Raw genomic sequence first — 17,954 nt, 5'->3', positions numbered from 1 at the left:
GGCCATGAAATCCAATCCCCTGAGCTGCGGCAGGACCAATTAACCCTAGGTCAGACCTGGCAGGTGACTGTCCAATCTATTCCTAAAAACCTCCAGTGATGGGGATTTCACAATCTCTCTTGGGAACCTGGTCCAGAGCTTAACACATGTACAGAGAAAAAGGTTTTGTTCTAATATCTAACCTAATTTCCCTTGCCAATGATTAAGCCCATTTCTTTGTGTCCTCTCTTCAGTGGACCTGGAGAAAAATTGATCCCTGTCCTCTTATTAACATCTCTAAACATATGTGAAGACTGTAATCAGGTCCCCCCATCAGTCTTTTTTTCTCAAGACTAAACATAACCAATTTTTTAACCGTTTTTCACAGGATAGGTTTTCTCAACCTTTTATCATTTGTGTTGCTCTCCTTTGGACTCTCTCAGTTTATCCACATCTTTCCTAGAGTGTGGCATCCAGAACTGGACACAGGACTCCAACTGAGGTCTCACCAGTGCTGAGTAGAGAGGACAATTACCTCCCATGTCTTACATACCACACTCCTGTTCATAGATCAGAAAGATATCAGTCTTTTTTGCAACTCCATCACACTGTTGACACATATTCAATTTGTGATCCACTATAACCCCCATCTGCTTTTCAGTAGTACTACCAGTTAGTCAGTTATTACCCATTTTGTACTTGTGCATTTGATTTTCCTTCCTAAGTATAGTATGTTACATTTTCTTTTATTCAATTTCCTTATGTTGATTTCAAATCAATTGTCTAATTTGCCAAGGTCTAATTTGAATTCTAATCCTGTCCTCCAAAGTGCTCGCAACCCCTTCCAGCTTGGTGTTTTCTGCAAATTTTAGAAGCATACTCTGCAGTCCATTATTCAAGTCATTAATGAAAATATTTAATAGTACAAGACACAAGACTGACCCCAGCAAGATTCCACTGGATACACCCTCCCAGTTTTACAGTGAACCACTGATAACTACTCTTTCAGTAATGTCTTCCCTAGTTTGCTTATAAGAATGTCATGTGGGACTGTATCACTGAAATCAACATATATTCTGTTTACTGGTTCCTCTCATCCTCTAGGCCAGTACCCTATCAAAGAAGGAAATTAGGCTGGTTTGGCATGATCTGTTCTTGGCAAATCTGTGCTGACTCTTCATTATAACCCTATTATCCTCTAGAAGCTTATGCATTATTTAAAAATTTCTTTTCCGAGTGTCTGTTCAGATATCAAAGTTAGGTTGACTGGTCTATAATTCTCCAGGTTGTCTTTGTTCCCCTTTTTAAAAGCTAAATACTATTTTTTTCCTTTCTCCAGTAGTCTGGGACCTCAATCATCCTCCATGAGTTCTCAAAAATAATTGCTAATAAGTATCCTAGGATGGATTTCATCAGGCCCTGCCAGCTTGAGTACATTTAACTTATCTAAATATTGTTTAACCCGTTCTTTCCCTATTTTGGATTGTGTTCCTTCCTCCTTGTTATTAATATTAATTGTGTTGAGTATGTGGTGACTATTAATCTTTTTAGTGAAGACTGTAACAAAAAAAACATGGCTTAACCATGCCTTTTAAGGGTGTGCACACAGCAGATGGAGAACCCTAGTGAATTAGACCCAATGTTCAGATTACTGCAAGGTCTCAAAACATTTTCTTGCATTTGAATATCCCCAGACTTTGGATCTGGATTTTATGTTTTGGAACCATTGCTACTGAAAACTCAAATGAGGAGATTTTCATTGAAACATCCAGATTTCTTCTTCATAGAATCTTAGAACACGAGGGTTGGAAGGGACCTCAGGAGGCCATCTAGTCCAACCCCCTGCTCAAAGCAGGACCAATCCCCAGACAGATTTTTGTCCTAGATTCCTAAATGGTGCCCTCAAGGATTGAATTCATAACCCTGGGATTAGCAGGCCAATGTGCAAACCACTGAGCTATCACTCCCCCCTCAATCTTCTGTGAACAATAACAACCTTCACTCCAATCACTTACAGGCTGAAAACCTGAGCACAGAATTAAGAAGTTAGAAATGGCCAGATTTGTTTTAACATCTTCTTAAATATTTTAATAAATAAAATACCAGAGTTCAGATTGCATTGATTTCTTGGAAACTGTGTTATGTCTTTCGTAAGATTATTTAGGAATCAGTACAGTGTTTGTGAATATATTCATGAGTGACATGGCTGTGTAGAAATCTGGAAAAGTTGAACTAGAGTAACAAACAGAACACCATCTTCTTGAGTCTTCAGAGAGCCAGAACCAATCATCCTGAGAGGGGAAGCTTGCCTGAGTCTGACTGATGCAGCAACAGCTACATGAGTCTGCAGAGGACCTGAAACAATCACGTTCGGATGGAGAAGCTTTGTTCACAAAACCTTATTTTCTGAACCTTATTTTCCTTTTCTTGGAAATTTTTCAACTAGTTCTAATTAGGCACCTTTGAAGATCCATCCTCTTTTGTTCCAATTTACTGTGAACAATTAGGAACCCAAGAGAGATACCCAGGATATTTCTGATGCATTGTAGGCTTTATTTATTTGAAAGTTCAATGTCGAGCACAAAAGAAATTTGTGCTATGTTATTACAAACATCCCAGGGCCAGTGATACAGATATTAACTAGCAAAAGAAGAAGATCCCATTACAAATAATAAGCCTGGTTATGATCTCGGTGGGAAGCCAAAGGACCAGCTCCCCAGCTGGATTAAATCATTGGCTTCGTTGGAAACAATTGGCCAGATTCCTACCTGGTGTAAATCTGTGTCACTCCTTGGGAGGCCACTAGCTGAGTCAGATAGAAAAGAAAATGTATATAACTCGAGTCTAAAACTGCAATCAACCCAGCCTCCCATGTGTCATGTTCTAATTGTCTCCACATTTATTCCAAACATATCCAGTCTTATGCTTAAGGAGATGAGCTTCCATTCTCACCACTTGCTATTCTGAAGTAAATTGATCTAACTGCATTGACCCAATGGGACCAGATCCCTAGCTGGTGTAATTGGCCTTAGCTCCACTGGAGTACATGGTCCAGATCCCCTGCTGGTGTGAATTGGTGTAACCATTGGAGTCCATGGGCCAGATCCCCAGCTGATGTAAATCAGAGTAGGCCTACTGATTTGAGTGCTGATTTACCCCAGTTGAGAATCCAGGCACAGTGTTGAGCAGGGTGATAAATATGAAGTGAAACAGATTGAGTGCATGACATTGACAGACCCCTAATGTGCATCCGCATGTACATTAGGGTTCTATTAATATCATGGGAGATGAGGTTTGTTCTGACTCAAGGATGCCCCAACCACTTGGGTCTCTTCCAGGATCCTCCCTTTGCTGCCAGCTACATTCATTCTTGCTGAGTTGAGATGCCCCCTGCTATGTTCTTCTGTATAGTTTCATCGATTGCAAGGTCAGGAGGGACTACTATGATCATCCAGTCTGACCTCCTGGATAACACCAGCCAGAGAACTGTCCCCAAAATATTTCCTAGAGCAGAGATTTTAGAAGAATATGTGAAAGGTGGGAAAATATTTGGCCACATGTCTAAAGAAAGAGTCAAAACAGTTCAACTCTTTTTTTCCCCAAATGATGTTTCTTTTAGAAATTTTGCTAGGCTTGTTTTTTAAAAGATTAAAGAAAAAATCCAAAACCGCAACTCAGCTAAACGATATGACAAAACTAAATGCAGAAATGAAAAAAAAAAATAATAATTGGAGGTTGACCCAAAATAAAAAATTTTTTTATTATTATTTTTTAGTTTGGGCACCCAACAAAGAAAACCGGTCATTTGCTCAGCTCTACTTAGGAGCCTAAGTCACATTTTGAAAACTAAACACATAGGAGCCTAAATCCTTTTGACTAAATCCCAGTACAAGCCACGTATTGTTCGCAGACCTCAACTGTCAGAGGTCAGCTGACACACTGTGTGTGTGACACCCATTTTTAGAGATCCCATCATACTCAGTTATTTTCTGTGCTGGTGAGGTCACAGTGGGTACGTCTATGTCCCCTCAGCAGTGAGTCACAGACTCTGGGCCTACTGACAAGGGCTTGTGGGGCCTGCACTGTGGGGTTCAGAAATAGCAATATCAACTTTCCCACTTGGGCTCTGAAATCTCTCAGGTGTGTGATCTAGCCACTGGGCAATGAGATATTCTGATATGGGGGTCCCTCCATCTCTTTCGTTGAAGCTGTTCTACTGTGGATAAATAATTAAAGAGACATTGGGCCCAAGAGACAGTGCACCAACATGAGAATGAGTCTATGTAGCCTAGTGGTTAGAGCGCTTAGCTAGGAAGGGAGTGGCCCACAATCCCGTCCCCTTGTCCTTTTGTTATTCAGCCCCAGTGGAACAATTTCAGTAGCAGCAACAGTCTGAATAGTTCACAGCCCAGTCGTTCCAGCACTCACCTGAGAGGTAGCATATTCCTGTTCAAATCCTTTCTCCCCTTCAGGCAGAGGGGGACTTAAAGAGGGGGTCCCACACATCCCAGGGGAGAGGTCCAGCTACTGGACTAAAAGTCACAAGGGCATTCCTCTTCCCCTCACCCTGGCTTCTTGCAAGAAACATGTGGCAGCTTTGTGGATCACAGCGGTGAGTAAAACTGGGACACAGGCACCGCTGGGCAACAGTCACAGAGTTGATTTCAGTGGGAGTTAGATGCTGAAATATCTGACATGACCAGTGTCCAAACCCAGAGGCTGTTGCTTTGCTAAGTGGCCTCTGACCGATGCTGTGTCTGATTCCAGAGAGCTGTTCTCAGGCGGCTCCCCTTGTTGGTGGCGAATAGGCCCCCACCCCGTTGGATAGTCCCCATTACATGGTCCTTCCTTTCAGGCTGGATGCTGGATCCGATCACGCTTTCCCCAGCATGGCAGGGAGTGAGTGGCTCACGGCCTCTGAACACCCCTTCTCTATCCAGATCTCTGTCTACATGATCCCTTCGCTGTTCCCTGTCTATGCTGCTTCCTGGCAGGCTCTGTGCAGGACCCTTCGAGAAAGGGCTTTTAAAGTGTCTGTCTCTTGGACCATGAAGAGGTGGAGAGATGATTGGACTAATAATTAAAAAAACACAGAAGCAGGGAGGCTAGATCCACCACATTCCATGTGGCTGCTCAAAGCAGCTTGCAGCAGAGTCGTTCTCATACCCATTCACTCTCTTTCTGGCCCAATGATTCTCATTATTCAGCCACAGTGGAGCAGCATCAACAGGAAAGACTGAGGGCAGGTCTACATTAGAAGCACTACATCTGCAGAGCTGCGCCATTGTAGTGCATCTGGTGAAGGCGCGCTATACCAATGGGCGAACTCTCTCCTGTTGACATAATGTACTCCATGTCCGCAAGAGGCGGAAGCTATGGGGGTCTCCAACATCCCAGGTGAGTGCTCTAACCAGTGGGCTACCAGTCATGGTGAGTGGCAGTTAGTTGACTAAAAGTCCATTAGTGAATCTACTCTGGGGTTTCTTAGATCATATTTGCAGCCCAGTAAAGGAAAAGAATGCTTTGAATTCAGACTATTGAGTAATCCTTGAAAAAGAAAGTGTAGTCTAAACCTTACACTTACCCAATCCAGAGAAAGAACTGTGCCATGTTAGTTATGCACCAAATAAAAACAACTCATATTCTGGACTTTACATACTGACTATTAGCAATGAGTCACCAAAAAATGAATGTCAGCCCAAGGATTGTCCACAGAATATTTCAAATGATTAAATGTGAAAAACCTGATCTGCTCAAGGATACAGCTGGTGAAAAAACTGGAGCAAAAAAACTGTTCCCATAGAAAAAAATAGCTTTTGTTCCAAACTAGATCTTGTAAAAAATTATCCAGACTTTAAGGGAAAGAAATATATATTCAGTAAACAAACATAAATTGATCGATCAATAGATAGATTAGATAGATACCTTGACAGAAATGGCTGTTGAAATTTATCATTTACCAAAATCATAACTTCATTAAATATATACATATATATATACACGTACACAGGTGTTTAGTAAATTAAAAAAATAGTAACCATCTTCATCATGATTTCTATGTAAATTTTTTTTAAAAAATTGAATTTAAAAATATTAAAAAGTGGCTCTGATTTCAACCCTCCAAATAGTAACAACCTCAAAATAAGGAGACTTTTTCAGTAAACTGGGGCTTTTTTTTTTTTTTTTTTTCATTTCTGACCAAAATTCGCCCATGGAGAATTCACAAACCAAGACATTATGTTTATTGATTAAATCATTCTGCGGAACTGCTTCTCTTTCCCCTGGCATGAGTTAATAGTCCATCAAGAGGGGCAATCCAGATTGCTATGCTTGTATCCAGATTCTCTCCATTTTGATTTATCTTACACAAATTAGCTTGGATGGCCTGAATTCTTCTGAAATCCATAAATTTACCAAGAGCTTTCCTCAGGGCCTCCTTGGTCTCTTTGTTTCTCAGGCTGTAAATGAGGGGATTGACCAAGGGGGTCAGGACTGTGTAAAGGAGAGAAAACACTTTGTTCAGGTCTCTCAGTGTATCATTTTTTGACAACACATACACAATAGTGATGGTCCAATAGAAAATTGTCACCACGATGAGGTGAGAGGAGCAGGTGGAGAAGGCCTTTTGCCTCCTAGTTGGCGAAGGGATTTGCAGGATGGCAACAATTATACAGACATAGGATGTCACAGTGAGTAGAAATGGGGGCAGAGTGAATATAAAGGACAGTGTGGAAGACAAAAGTTCCACAAGGTGGGTGTCACTGCACGAGATGTTCAGCAACGGGTTGAAATTGCAAAAAAAATGATCAATTTCACTGGGGCCACAGAAAGTTAATTGTAAAATCATTCCAGTTACTATGGAACTAGCCAGTAACCTGCTCACCCAAGACCCAGCTGCTAGCTGGAGACAGAACCTGCCATGCATAATTATTGTATAATGGAGGGGTTTACATATTGCTAAATAACGATCGTAAGACATGGCTGCTAGAAGATAACATTCTGTAGCTGCTAAGAAGCCAAAGATATTATATTGTATGACACATACATAAAAAGAAATGGTTCTGTCCCCAGTCAGGAGACTGGCCATCACCCTGGGCAGAATGGTGGAGGTGTAGCAGGTCTCCAAGCAGGACAAGTTCCCCAGAAATAAGTACATGGGGGTGTGTAGGTGCTGATCAACCACATCCAGCACTGGGACGAGGATGTTCCCAGCCATAGTCATAATGTAGATCACCAGAAATAGCAGGAAGAGAAGGGTCTGAAGCTCCCGGGTATTCCTGAACCCCAGAGGAAGAATTCTGTGACAGACGTTTGATTTCCTCCTTCTGCATCTGCCACAGGTTTTGTCTAGGGGAAAACCAAACAAACTCTGAAGATCATTTGGAAAGCAAGAAGTTAAATGTTCATATTTTGACCTCACTCTATTCCACACGTGTCCTTCTGGGTACTTTTAAAAGGCTGTCTGGAAAAGATCAAAACTTCAGACTGAATTTGATATTTTTGGAGACTGTGTTGAGCTCTATTTCAGATCAAATTGTAAACACAGAACAATACTCTAAATCTGACAGCAATACAGAAATTCTTGGCGTGAGAGGAAAACAACAACAATAATTATAAAGCTTTCATCTCCACCATCTTTTGATAGTTGCTTTGGGACACTTGCTCCCACATTTTCCCCTTATTCATTACAAGGTTGCCCTCTCATAGACAGGCACATTTCGGTGAATGCTACCAAATAATACCTGTATTAATATCTTTTTCCTAATGGTCTAAGCTTGGTTTCACCCTTCCCCGACCATTGGTGCTGATATGGATACCCTCAATAATTCTTTGTGGCTAGGATCTATGGATCGACAGACATACACACCATTGCAAATGACACACTTTAAAAACAGTGCTATGCCGCTGGTATTCAAGGCCCAATTCACAACTGCCTTGTAGATAAGACTGGTTGAAATGTTTTCATCAAAACTGATTTTCAGTGGAAAATTCAGTTTTGGCTGAAATACAATTTATTTATTTATTTATTTATTTTTGGCAAAAACTGCTTGTGGAAAACTGTTATTTTTCTCAAAATATTCTAGACATATTTGGCCAAAAAATAGAATCTGTACTTTTCTCCTCACACCTCTCCCATCCTCAATGGGGCAAGGCCTCCATGATATCCATCTCCCCTTTACTGGAGAATTGTGGGAGATGGAATCCAGCTGGGGACCCAGCCCATAAAGGAGAATGGAGACTTGAGGAACAAATGGCAATCACATTTTTGCCCTACATCTTTTGTTTTTCAGTAAATTTTTTCATTAAATTTCCCCTGAACAAAATATAATGTTGGGAGGAGCACTATTTCTGCCTTGTGCAGTCACTTGCACCTCTGCAAAGCAAGTACCAAGGTGTGTGAGACACTTTTCACACATATTTTGTTCTGGGACACATACACAGGCTCAAGGCAGGGCTCATCGTTCAGGCCTATAGTATTCTACATATTATTATTTTTCTGGAACATACCAGGGTCAATCCTGAGTAATGGTCCAGGCACTGCTGTGCTCCTTGTAAGTATAGCCTACATCCGTGATTTTCAATCTTTTTTTCATTTGCAGACCCTCAGAAAATTTTGAATGGAGGTGTGGATCCCCAACAGTCTGTGGAACACATGTTGAAAACCAGTGATTGAGACAAACATACTATTAGGGGTGCACAATTGGCTGGAAAGACATAGTTAGAGAGTAGTTATCAATTGCTCATAATCGAGCTGAAAGAGTATATCCTGCAGGGATCTCTCTTGGGTCTAGTTCTATTGAATATCTTCATAAATGATGTGGATAATGCAATAGGAAGTACACTTATAATGGGTGAGGCCCAGGAGTACCACCAGCTTTTTTGGCACTCTAGGCAGTGGAAAGTCCTGTTCCCGAAATGACGCCCCCGACAGAGGCGGCGGAAGGTCCCACCCCCAAAATACTGATGATGACCGAGGCGGCCAAAGAGACTGCCGCTGAGGTCGCCGCTCCGCAAATGTTAGCACCCTAAGCAACCTCCTAGGTTCCCTAATGGGTTGTGTCGGCCCTGGTGGGGCCAGAAATGAGGAGTTCAGATTGCGGGAGGAAGCTCTGGGCTGATGCAGAAGGGTGGGGTGTGTGGAGGGGTGGAGATGAGGGCTCTGCCTGGGGGTGCAGGCTCCGATGTGGGGCTGGGGATGAGTGTGTAGGAGGTGCTCCGGGCTGAGAATGAGGGGTTTGGAGGGTGGGAGAGGGATCAGGGCTGGGACAAGGGTTTCAAGCATGGGAGAGGTTTGAGGCCTCTGTCTGGGGGTGTGGATGGAGTTGAGGATGAGGGGTCTGGGGTGCAGGAGGGTGCTCCGGGTTGGGCTGAGACGTTCAGAAGGCAGGAGGGAGATCATGTCTGGGGCAAGGGGTTGGGGGTGTGTGGGGAGAGTCTCAGAGGTCCAGGCTCTGGGCGGAGCTTACATCTAGTGGCTCTTGGAATCTGTGGCATATCCTCCCTCCAGCTCCTTCGTGAAGACATGGCAAGGCAAGCCTCACACCCCACTGCTCAACAGGAGCTTGAGGGCCAAATTAAAACAGCCAGTGGGCCAGATGTGCCCCACCCCTGGTCTAGATAATACTTAGCCCTGCCTCTGTGCAGGACACTAGACTAGATGACCTATTAGGTTCCTTCCAGTCCTACTTTTCTATGATTCTATGACTGTGGGAAAACATCCCGCTGAATGGTGAGACAAAGGACCTGAATCCTGAGTCCCTTCTTGCTGCCGCCCTAAGCGCACAAGGAATAGTGAAGGTTCTTGTGGCAACTGCTTCTTCTATATCAGCAGCATATGGCCACCTCCCACATCCCTCTCCAACCACTCCAGAGACCCATACAACAAGGTCACCTATCTCTCTGCTCTCCAGGGTCTGCCAGTCCCACCCAATTCTGCACCTTCTTTGTTCCCTTCACCCACTAGTCCCTTCACCTTTTCTCCTATGCTGCCCCCCAATAGCTGGAACATACGTCTTATCTCTATGCACCATCTCAACAACAATTTGCTAATTAATAAGAAAGAAAGAAAACTAGATGCTTATTGAACAAGCAATCATGATAGCCTAATTCTGTGCATTCTGTTCCCAGTCCATCTATCCCCATTGCCTGTTATTTTCTCCCCTAGCATCCTGCCTTGTCATGATTAGCTGAGTCAAAAAGATCTTTGTTACAAGGAACAATATCATCATGTACCAGGGCTTGTTGACTCTATAGATGCTACAGCACCACAGCTGTGCCACTGTAGCACTGTAATGTGGATATTCGCTGAAGTGATGGAAGAGGTATTTCCATCACTATCATTTATTCTACCTCATGAGAGGTGATAGCTAGATTGATGGAAGAATTCTCCCATTGAGCTAGCAGTGTCTATACTGGGGTTTAGGCCAGCTTAACTATGTCTCTCAGCAACGTGAATTTTTCACACACCCGAGTAACGTAGCTAGGTCAGCCTAAGTTTTATGTGTCAACCAGCCTCAATTCTCTAATAAAATCAAGAGAGTGTCTCACCTGCCTTGAGAACAAAGGATTGTTTCTTTGGTAGTTCATCAGGCTTCCAATAGGATGAACCAAAGAACACATCTAAGGATATGAGCCCATATGAGTGATCATGCAGAAGTCAGAAAACTACTACAGAATCCCCATGCCTTGAACACCAGCCTTAGTAGGTGGGGATCCATGAAGCTTATAATCAGCAACCAATCTTTCAATGCCCTTGTGAGCAATCCTTGCTCTAGTAATTAGTCCCAGAGTTCCCCCTCCTGCGTCCGCAAAAGATGAGTCATTGCTTGAGTGAATAAAGATTGAAGAACTGAGTCTGAACGGTTTTCCTAAGTCCATCAGATCTTCCACAGAGTTTTGCTGTAAATGTGGCCTCCTGAAGCCCTCTCTCATATAAGTGTCAGTTACTCTGGCAAGTTGCCATCTCAAAACTGACGTGGTCACTTGAGTGAGTACTGGTTACTTTGGTGAGTAAGGATGGCAGAATCAAAGCCACAGAATTCAGGATCAGGCCCATATTAATGAAACTGGAGTAACTCAGAGCTCAGAGCTGCTTATGATGTCAGCAGGAAATGAGGGTGGATTCTAAACACAAATTGCCTTGGAGATTCGTGTTATGTGAAGCTTTACTGTGTATCAACTTGCCACTGTGACCAGTGGTGAATAGAATCAGACAACCTTCTGAAACCAAAGTTTGGTTTCTTTTAACACTACTTACAAGGCGTTTAGAAGGAAAAAAATGTGAATTTTAAAACAATACATAATCTAGCTTAACTAGCGACCTTGCTTCTTCAGACACCCTAGCAGGAGCCTGTCTCTCTGCTTCCTTTCCTTAGTTCCCCCAGACAACTTGCTTTATAATTCTGCCAGCATTTGTTTGATTCTCTGGTTCCCAGGCCTTTACCTATCCTAGCATAGTCAATATCAGATCTCAGATGTTTGCTGAGAAGAGGCTTATCATGAGCCATTCTATTTCCTTTCCTGATTGATTACCCTTTCTGCCCCTTAATTAAGCTAAACCAGCATATTTGTACAGAAAACGACCCAATGACCAGCTCAAAATACAGTGTAAAGAAGTTATTACAGAACTGTTCCAATTTCATCATATGGATACTTGTCTGGAAGATGCTTTACTCAAACTCAAACTCTGGCCTGGGCTATACAGGAAGTCACACTAGATGATCTAATGATCCCTTCTGGCCATTAACACTATGAATCTATGAAAAGTAAAAACAGTGAATATCTTAGGCCATCATCTTCAAACGTGTCCTGTGGCTTTGAGATACCTTGGGCCTGATTTCCAGATTGCTGATCACACTCAACTCCACAAGAAGCCAATGCGACTGGCAGGTGCTCCGAACATCTGAGAAACCCCAAAAGCCCCAAAGCCAATTTTTATCAAAGGGTACACAAATTTGAGTGCCTCTTCTTTTTTATGCCCCATCTGTGAACATTTGGCCTGGTTTGTTTTGTTTTTGCTGAGTACCCTCAGTGGGTATGGCTGGGGTTGTTGGTGCTCAGCTCATTTGGAGAAGAAAGTCCAGACTGGATTAAATTAAATGGAGGAACCCCAACTTAATGGTTTCCTTGCAACATTTGGCCTCAGAGTCTGTCCAGGGCAGCTACCATGTAATGCTTGCTTTTGAAGCAAGGAATTGAGCAACAATGGCCTGTAAGACTCCAACGCTTTGTTGAATCACACCGTTAGCATCCAGTTCTGATGCCGTTACTTGGGATCCCCTTTCTGCCAACCCTTCCTGTGATGTTGCACTACATTATGCTTTATAAAAATATGTTTATCAGTGTGAATATGATGTAACTGGAATATGCTTTGTGCAAAAGGTCTCTTGTAAGGAATCATTACAAAGCTTGTGGCACCTTATAGACTAACAGAAGTATTGGAGCATAAATTTTCGTGGGTGAATACCTACTTCATCCCATTCATCTGACAAAGTGGGTATTCACTCACAAAAGCTTATGGTCCAATACGTCTGTTAGTCTATAAGGTGCCACAGGACTCTTTGTCACTTTTTACAGATCCAGACTAACATGGCTACCCCTCTGATACATTATAAAGCTTATAATCTACTGAGTGTGTTCATTCTATTTTTATGAAAGTATCATTCTTGTATCTGTAAATAGGAATATGAAGTATAACTTTCAGGTCCTATTGTCATTTTCCAAAGTGTCGGCCATTAGTGTTGGTTTAGAATCTTGATGGCTCCAATTAACTAGGACAATTGTTTGAAAATGGTTTATTTACCTGCAAACCTTCCTGTATACATTCAGGCCAGCCTTGGAAGAATGGAGGGGGCCTCACAGGGCATGTGAACATGTCACCTGATACTGGAATCCATCTTAAGCCTGGTACTTTTCCATGTAGAAGGAGGGATGGGGACCCAGAGAGACAAAAGATTCCTGCCTTGTGACAAAGAGATAAAAGGGAGTGGAACAGAACAAAGCCAGTCCCAGTCATGAGAAAGCCCCTGCTTTTCACCTAAAATGCCTGCTGGAACTAATAAGGACTGTATTGGGGAAAGGATTGGGCCCAGACTAGGAAGGAGTCTAGTCCATAAAAGAAGTTTATTGGAATATCTATGAGGGTGAGATTTACCTGTAAACAGTTTCTTAATGTATTAGGCTTAAACTTATGTGTTTTGTTTTATTTTCTTGATAACTTACTTTGTTCAGTCTGTTATTACTTAGAACCACTTAAATCCTCCTTTTTATACTTAATTAAATCACTTTTGTTTATTGATAAACCCAAAGTGAATAATACTTGGGGGAACAAACAGCTGTGCATCTCTCTCATTCGGTGTTATAGAGGGTGGACAATTTATGTGATTACCCTGTTTAAGCTTTATACAGAATAAAATGGATTGATTTGCAGTTTGGATCCCATTGGGAACTGGGTGTCTGGGTGCTGGAGATAGGTGGCCTGCTGAGCAGTTTTTAGTTAAAGTCTACAGCTTTGAGGGCGTGGACCAGATCTGGGTCTGTGTTGCAGCAGGCTAGTATGTCTGGCTCAACAAGGCAGGGTTCTGGAGTCCCAAGCTGGCAGGGAAAACAGGCTCAGAGCTAAATTCAGAACATCAGGTGACAGTCCCAAGGGGGACTGTGATATAGCATGGCCAGAGGGCAGCATGAGAGTGTTAGCAGGGGGCCTTATTCCCTGCCAAGGGAGGAAGGTTTGCTTTAGATTAACTAGAACACCTGACTCCAATTAGAGCACCTGACTCCAATTAGAGCACCTGACTTCAGTCATGTGATAAAAACCCCTGCTTCAGTCAGACAGTGTGGGAGTTGTAGGAGGAAGGTTTGATTGGAGCAGAGTGCAGGTTGCAGAAGTTGGAGAAGAGAAGAGTTTGAGAAGAGAGAAATAGAAAGTTTGGAGGAGTGCTGCGGTGGATTGTGAAGTCCAGAAGAAACCCTAGGTAAGGGGCACCAGGCTTGTGTAGAAGGGAGGCAAGAAGCCCTTCACAAGCTGAAGGGTAGGAGAGGGAAGTAACCCAGGGGAAGGAACCGCTAGTTCAAGTGGTTCACCACAACCCTCAGGGCCCCTGGGTTGGGACCTGGAGTAGAGGGCGGGCCCAGGTCCCTCCCTCTCCACTCCCCTCCTCCAAGGACACTAGTGGAGTAATTAAGAACCTGTTCAGAGGCAAGCAATAGCGCCCTGAACCTACTCCAGAGAAGAGAAAGCATGAGACCCAGCAGATCAGTACCGGCAATTTGCCACAGGACTCTGTGACCAAACCTGTCACACTTCCATCCTTTCCTAAGTAGTGCTTTCCCAGGTGAGCTGGACACATTGAAGACAATGAATAAAGGTCTGCAAAATCTGTAATATATTCTAAGATCCATTTCATCTGACCTTTGGCATAACACAGGGTAACAAACTTTGTCCAGTGATTCCTGCCTCCAGCCCATAAATTATGACTGAACTTGAATGTGTCATTCAGAAAGGTACCTGATCATTGTTAAGCTGGCATTTTCAAGAGACTTGGAGGAAATTAGTGCCTGATTCTGACTGACTTTCAATGGGATTTGGTCACCTCACTAACGTGGATTCTAAGACTCAAAGAGATGGAGAATGTGGCACATCATTTGTCAAGGCCTTTGCTCCTTAATTGGAAAATGTCCCATAGTAGCTCTGGTGTATATGGCTCTGTAACCAGGACTGGATTAAGACAGGATCCATGGATCCAGTGCCTACGCTAGGCGAATGCCCAAGGATATAACAGAGGTTGCCTACTGCCAGAAAGTATTGGAATCTACTAAGGAGACATCACTGGCAGACTGTTGAGCCAGAAATTTCATAAGCTTTTTGCTTTGTTGATGGTCTTATGGCTGGATGGAATCCAGATCCTAAACCATCTCACCCCACTACTGACCTTGTCTGTGTGTTGTTCTTTAAGGTCCCAATTCAGCAAGGTACCTTTAGCACATGTCTAATTTTTAAGCATATTCTTAGTCCCATGGAACTCAGTGAGAATTCTCACATGCTTAAGATTAAACACGTGTTCGAGCATCATGCTGAATTGGGGTCTAAAGTGCTTGGAGGCTGCTTGGGACAGTAGCTGCACTCACTTTGGATCAAACAATTAATGAGGAGATGCACACACTGTGCTCTTCCTTTTGTTTGTTCTTCTCTCATGGTTAACTCTTAATAGAAAATACAATCTCATTTAGACAGAGTCTGAGGTTTTCAAAGCTGCTTAAGAGATCTGATCACCTTGTTCCCATTAAAACCAATGGGAATTGCTTGTCTAAATCTCCTAGAAAGCTTGGAAAAGCTCACCTGGAGACTATATGCTTGTTATTTGTCTATGGGAAAGATAGTAGATGTCAAGATAGTCATAAGAGAATTCAAGATCACAATTCGAGGCTGGAGAATTATGGCCTGAACCACTCCTTAGCATGCTGGGATTATTTATTTATGTATTGTCTTTTGTGCTTCTCTATGAAAAAATATAATTTTGGAGAGGGATAATTCAATGGTTTGAGCATTGGCCTGCTGAACCCAGACTTGTGAGTTCAATCCTTCAGGGGGGCATTTAGGGATCTGAGGGGAAAAAATGGTTTGGGATTGGTCCTGCTTCGAGCAGGTGTTTGGACTAGATGACCTCCTGAGGTCCCTTCCAATCCTAATATTCTATGATAATTCAGCTCAGCAGAACATGTGCTCCGAGTGTGATGCTGTGGCCAAAAAGGCTAATATCCTGGGATGCATAAATAACGGAAGCTTATATAGGAGCATATAAGTCATTTTACCTCTGTACTTGTCATTGGTGCGACTGCTGGTGGAATACGGTCTCCAATTCTGATGCCCACAATAGAAGAAGGTTGTTAGTAGATTGGAGAGGGTATAGAGAAGAGCCACAGAATGATTAGAGGATTGGAAAACATGACTTCTAGTGATAGACTCCAGGAGCACAATCTGGTTAGCTTAACAAAGAGAGCGTTAAGATATGACTAGATCGCCATCTATAAGTACCTACATGGGGGACTAAAAATTGATACTGGGCTTTTCAGTCTAGCAGAGAAAGATATAACATGATCTAAAGGCTGGAAGTTGAAGCTAGACAATTTCAGACAGGAAATATGGCACAATATTTTAACAGTGAGAGTAATTAACCATTGGAACAATTTACCAAGGCTTGTGGTGGATTCTCCATCACTGACAATTTTAAAATCAAGATTGGATGATGACTCATGTTGCCTGTGACTCTCATTCCTGCCTGATGGAAGAGTCTCTGCAGCATGTTTGGAATTTTGTTGACATTTAGACATTTATGGGGCATATTTCCAAAAGTACAGAGGAAGGCTGAGTGTCTGTCACAAGGGGTCCTGGCTGTTGAAGGGAGTTGGGCTTAGCTCTACCTGTGACTAATGATCAGCCTCCCAGAGGATGGATCTCAGGCCAGAGATCAGGCAACAGCCTGCAGGTTGCTTGCTCCATAGAATCATAAAATATCACGGTTGGAAGGGACATCAGGAAGTCATCTAGACTAACCCCCCGCTCAGAGCAGGACCAATTCCCAACTAAATCATTCCAGCCAGGGCTTTGTCAAGCCTGACCTTAAAAACCTCTAAGGAAGGAGATTCCATCACCTCCCTAGTAATCCCATTCCTTTTCTGCAGAACTGCTGCCTAGCCACTCAGTCCCTAGTCTGTAGCAGTGCATGGGATTCTTCCATCCTGAGTGAAGGACTCTGCACTTGTCCTCGTTAACTTCATCAGGTTTCTTTTGGCCCAATCCTCTAATTTGTCTAGATCCCTCTATATCCTATCTCTACCCTCTAGCATATCTACCACTCCTCCCAGTTCAGTGTCATCTGCAGACTTGCTGAGAGTGCAGTCCACGCCATCCTCCAGATCATTAATGAAGATATTGAACAAAAGTGGCCCCCGGACTGACCCTTGGGGCACTCCGCTTGAAACCGGCTGCCAACTAGACATGGAACCGTTGAGCACTACCCGTTGAGCCTGATGATTTAGCTAGCTTTCTATCCACATTATAGTCCATTCATCCAGCCCATACTTTAACTTGCTGGCAAGAATACTGTGGGAGACAGTATCAAAAGCTTTGCTAAAGTCAAGGAATAACACATTCACTGCTCAGTTAGGGAGAGAGACCCAGGAGAAAGAACCTAGAAGGAAACTCTCCACACTCATCAGCTGGGAGGCCTGGCTGGAGAGACCTGCTGTGTGTGTGTAGGAGCCACAGGATGGGCTAGGCAGGACCAGTCTGTTGTGACTGGCACTGTAGGTTGCACTAGTTTTGGAAAATAAACCCACCCCTAGACACAAGGGTTGAAATGCCACTGCTTTTGGGAGCTGCATTTGGCTCTGCATTTGCACTGTTGAGGAGGATGAAAGGCCCAGGGAAGCAAAGCAATCTACGGGAGCAGAAGAAACCTTCCCATAGTTGGGACCCTCCTTCCAGATAGTGTTGGGGTATCCTTTTGCACGGAGGTTACCTCTCCAGGGGAGGGAAATCCAGTCATTAGGAAAAGGCAGGTGTTACTAATGGGAGATTTGATCATTAGAAACATAGATAGTTGGGTTTGTGAAGACTGAGAGAACCCTATGGTGACTTGCCCGCCTGGTGCCAAGGTTGCGGATCACTCGAGGCATCTAGACAGACTTATGTGTAGTGCTGGGGAGGAGCCGGTGGTCTTGGTACATGTAGTACCAATGACATAGGGAACGGTAGGAGAGACGTTCTGGAGTCCAAATTTAGGCTGCTAGGGAAGAGACTGAAATCCAGGACCTCTATGGTGGCATTCTCAGAAATGCTCCCAATTCCATGCACAGGGCCAGGTAGGCAGGCAGAGCTTCAGAGTCTCAATGCGTGAATGAGACAATGGTGTAGAGAGAAGGGGTGTAAATTCATTAAGAACTTTTGGGATGGGGAGAGCCTACACAGGAGAAAT

The 17,954-nt window shown here is 43.3% G+C and overlaps 1 protein-coding gene across 1 annotated transcript; it reads right to left on the bottom strand.

The window, feature by feature from the left end:
• Positions 1–6,232: 6,232 nt before the first annotated feature.
• LOC116832158 (olfactory receptor 11A1-like) lies at positions 6,233–7,066 on the bottom strand. Its single transcript, XM_032792687.2, has one exon. The coding sequence runs from the start codon at positions 7,064–7,066 to the stop codon at positions 6,233–6,235; it is 834 nt and encodes a 277-aa protein (XP_032648578.2).
• Between the last annotated feature and the right edge of the window lie 10,888 nt (positions 7,067–17,954).

Source organism: Chelonoidis abingdonii, unplaced genomic scaffold (genome assembly GCF_003597395.2).
Source record: "Chelonoidis abingdonii isolate Lonesome George unplaced genomic scaffold, CheloAbing_2.0 scaffold0617, whole genome shotgun sequence".
In the NCBI taxonomy this organism is placed as follows: domain Eukaryota; kingdom Metazoa; phylum Chordata; order Testudines; family Testudinidae; genus Chelonoidis; species Chelonoidis abingdonii.
This window is presented reverse-complemented; position numbering and strand designations above follow the sequence as displayed.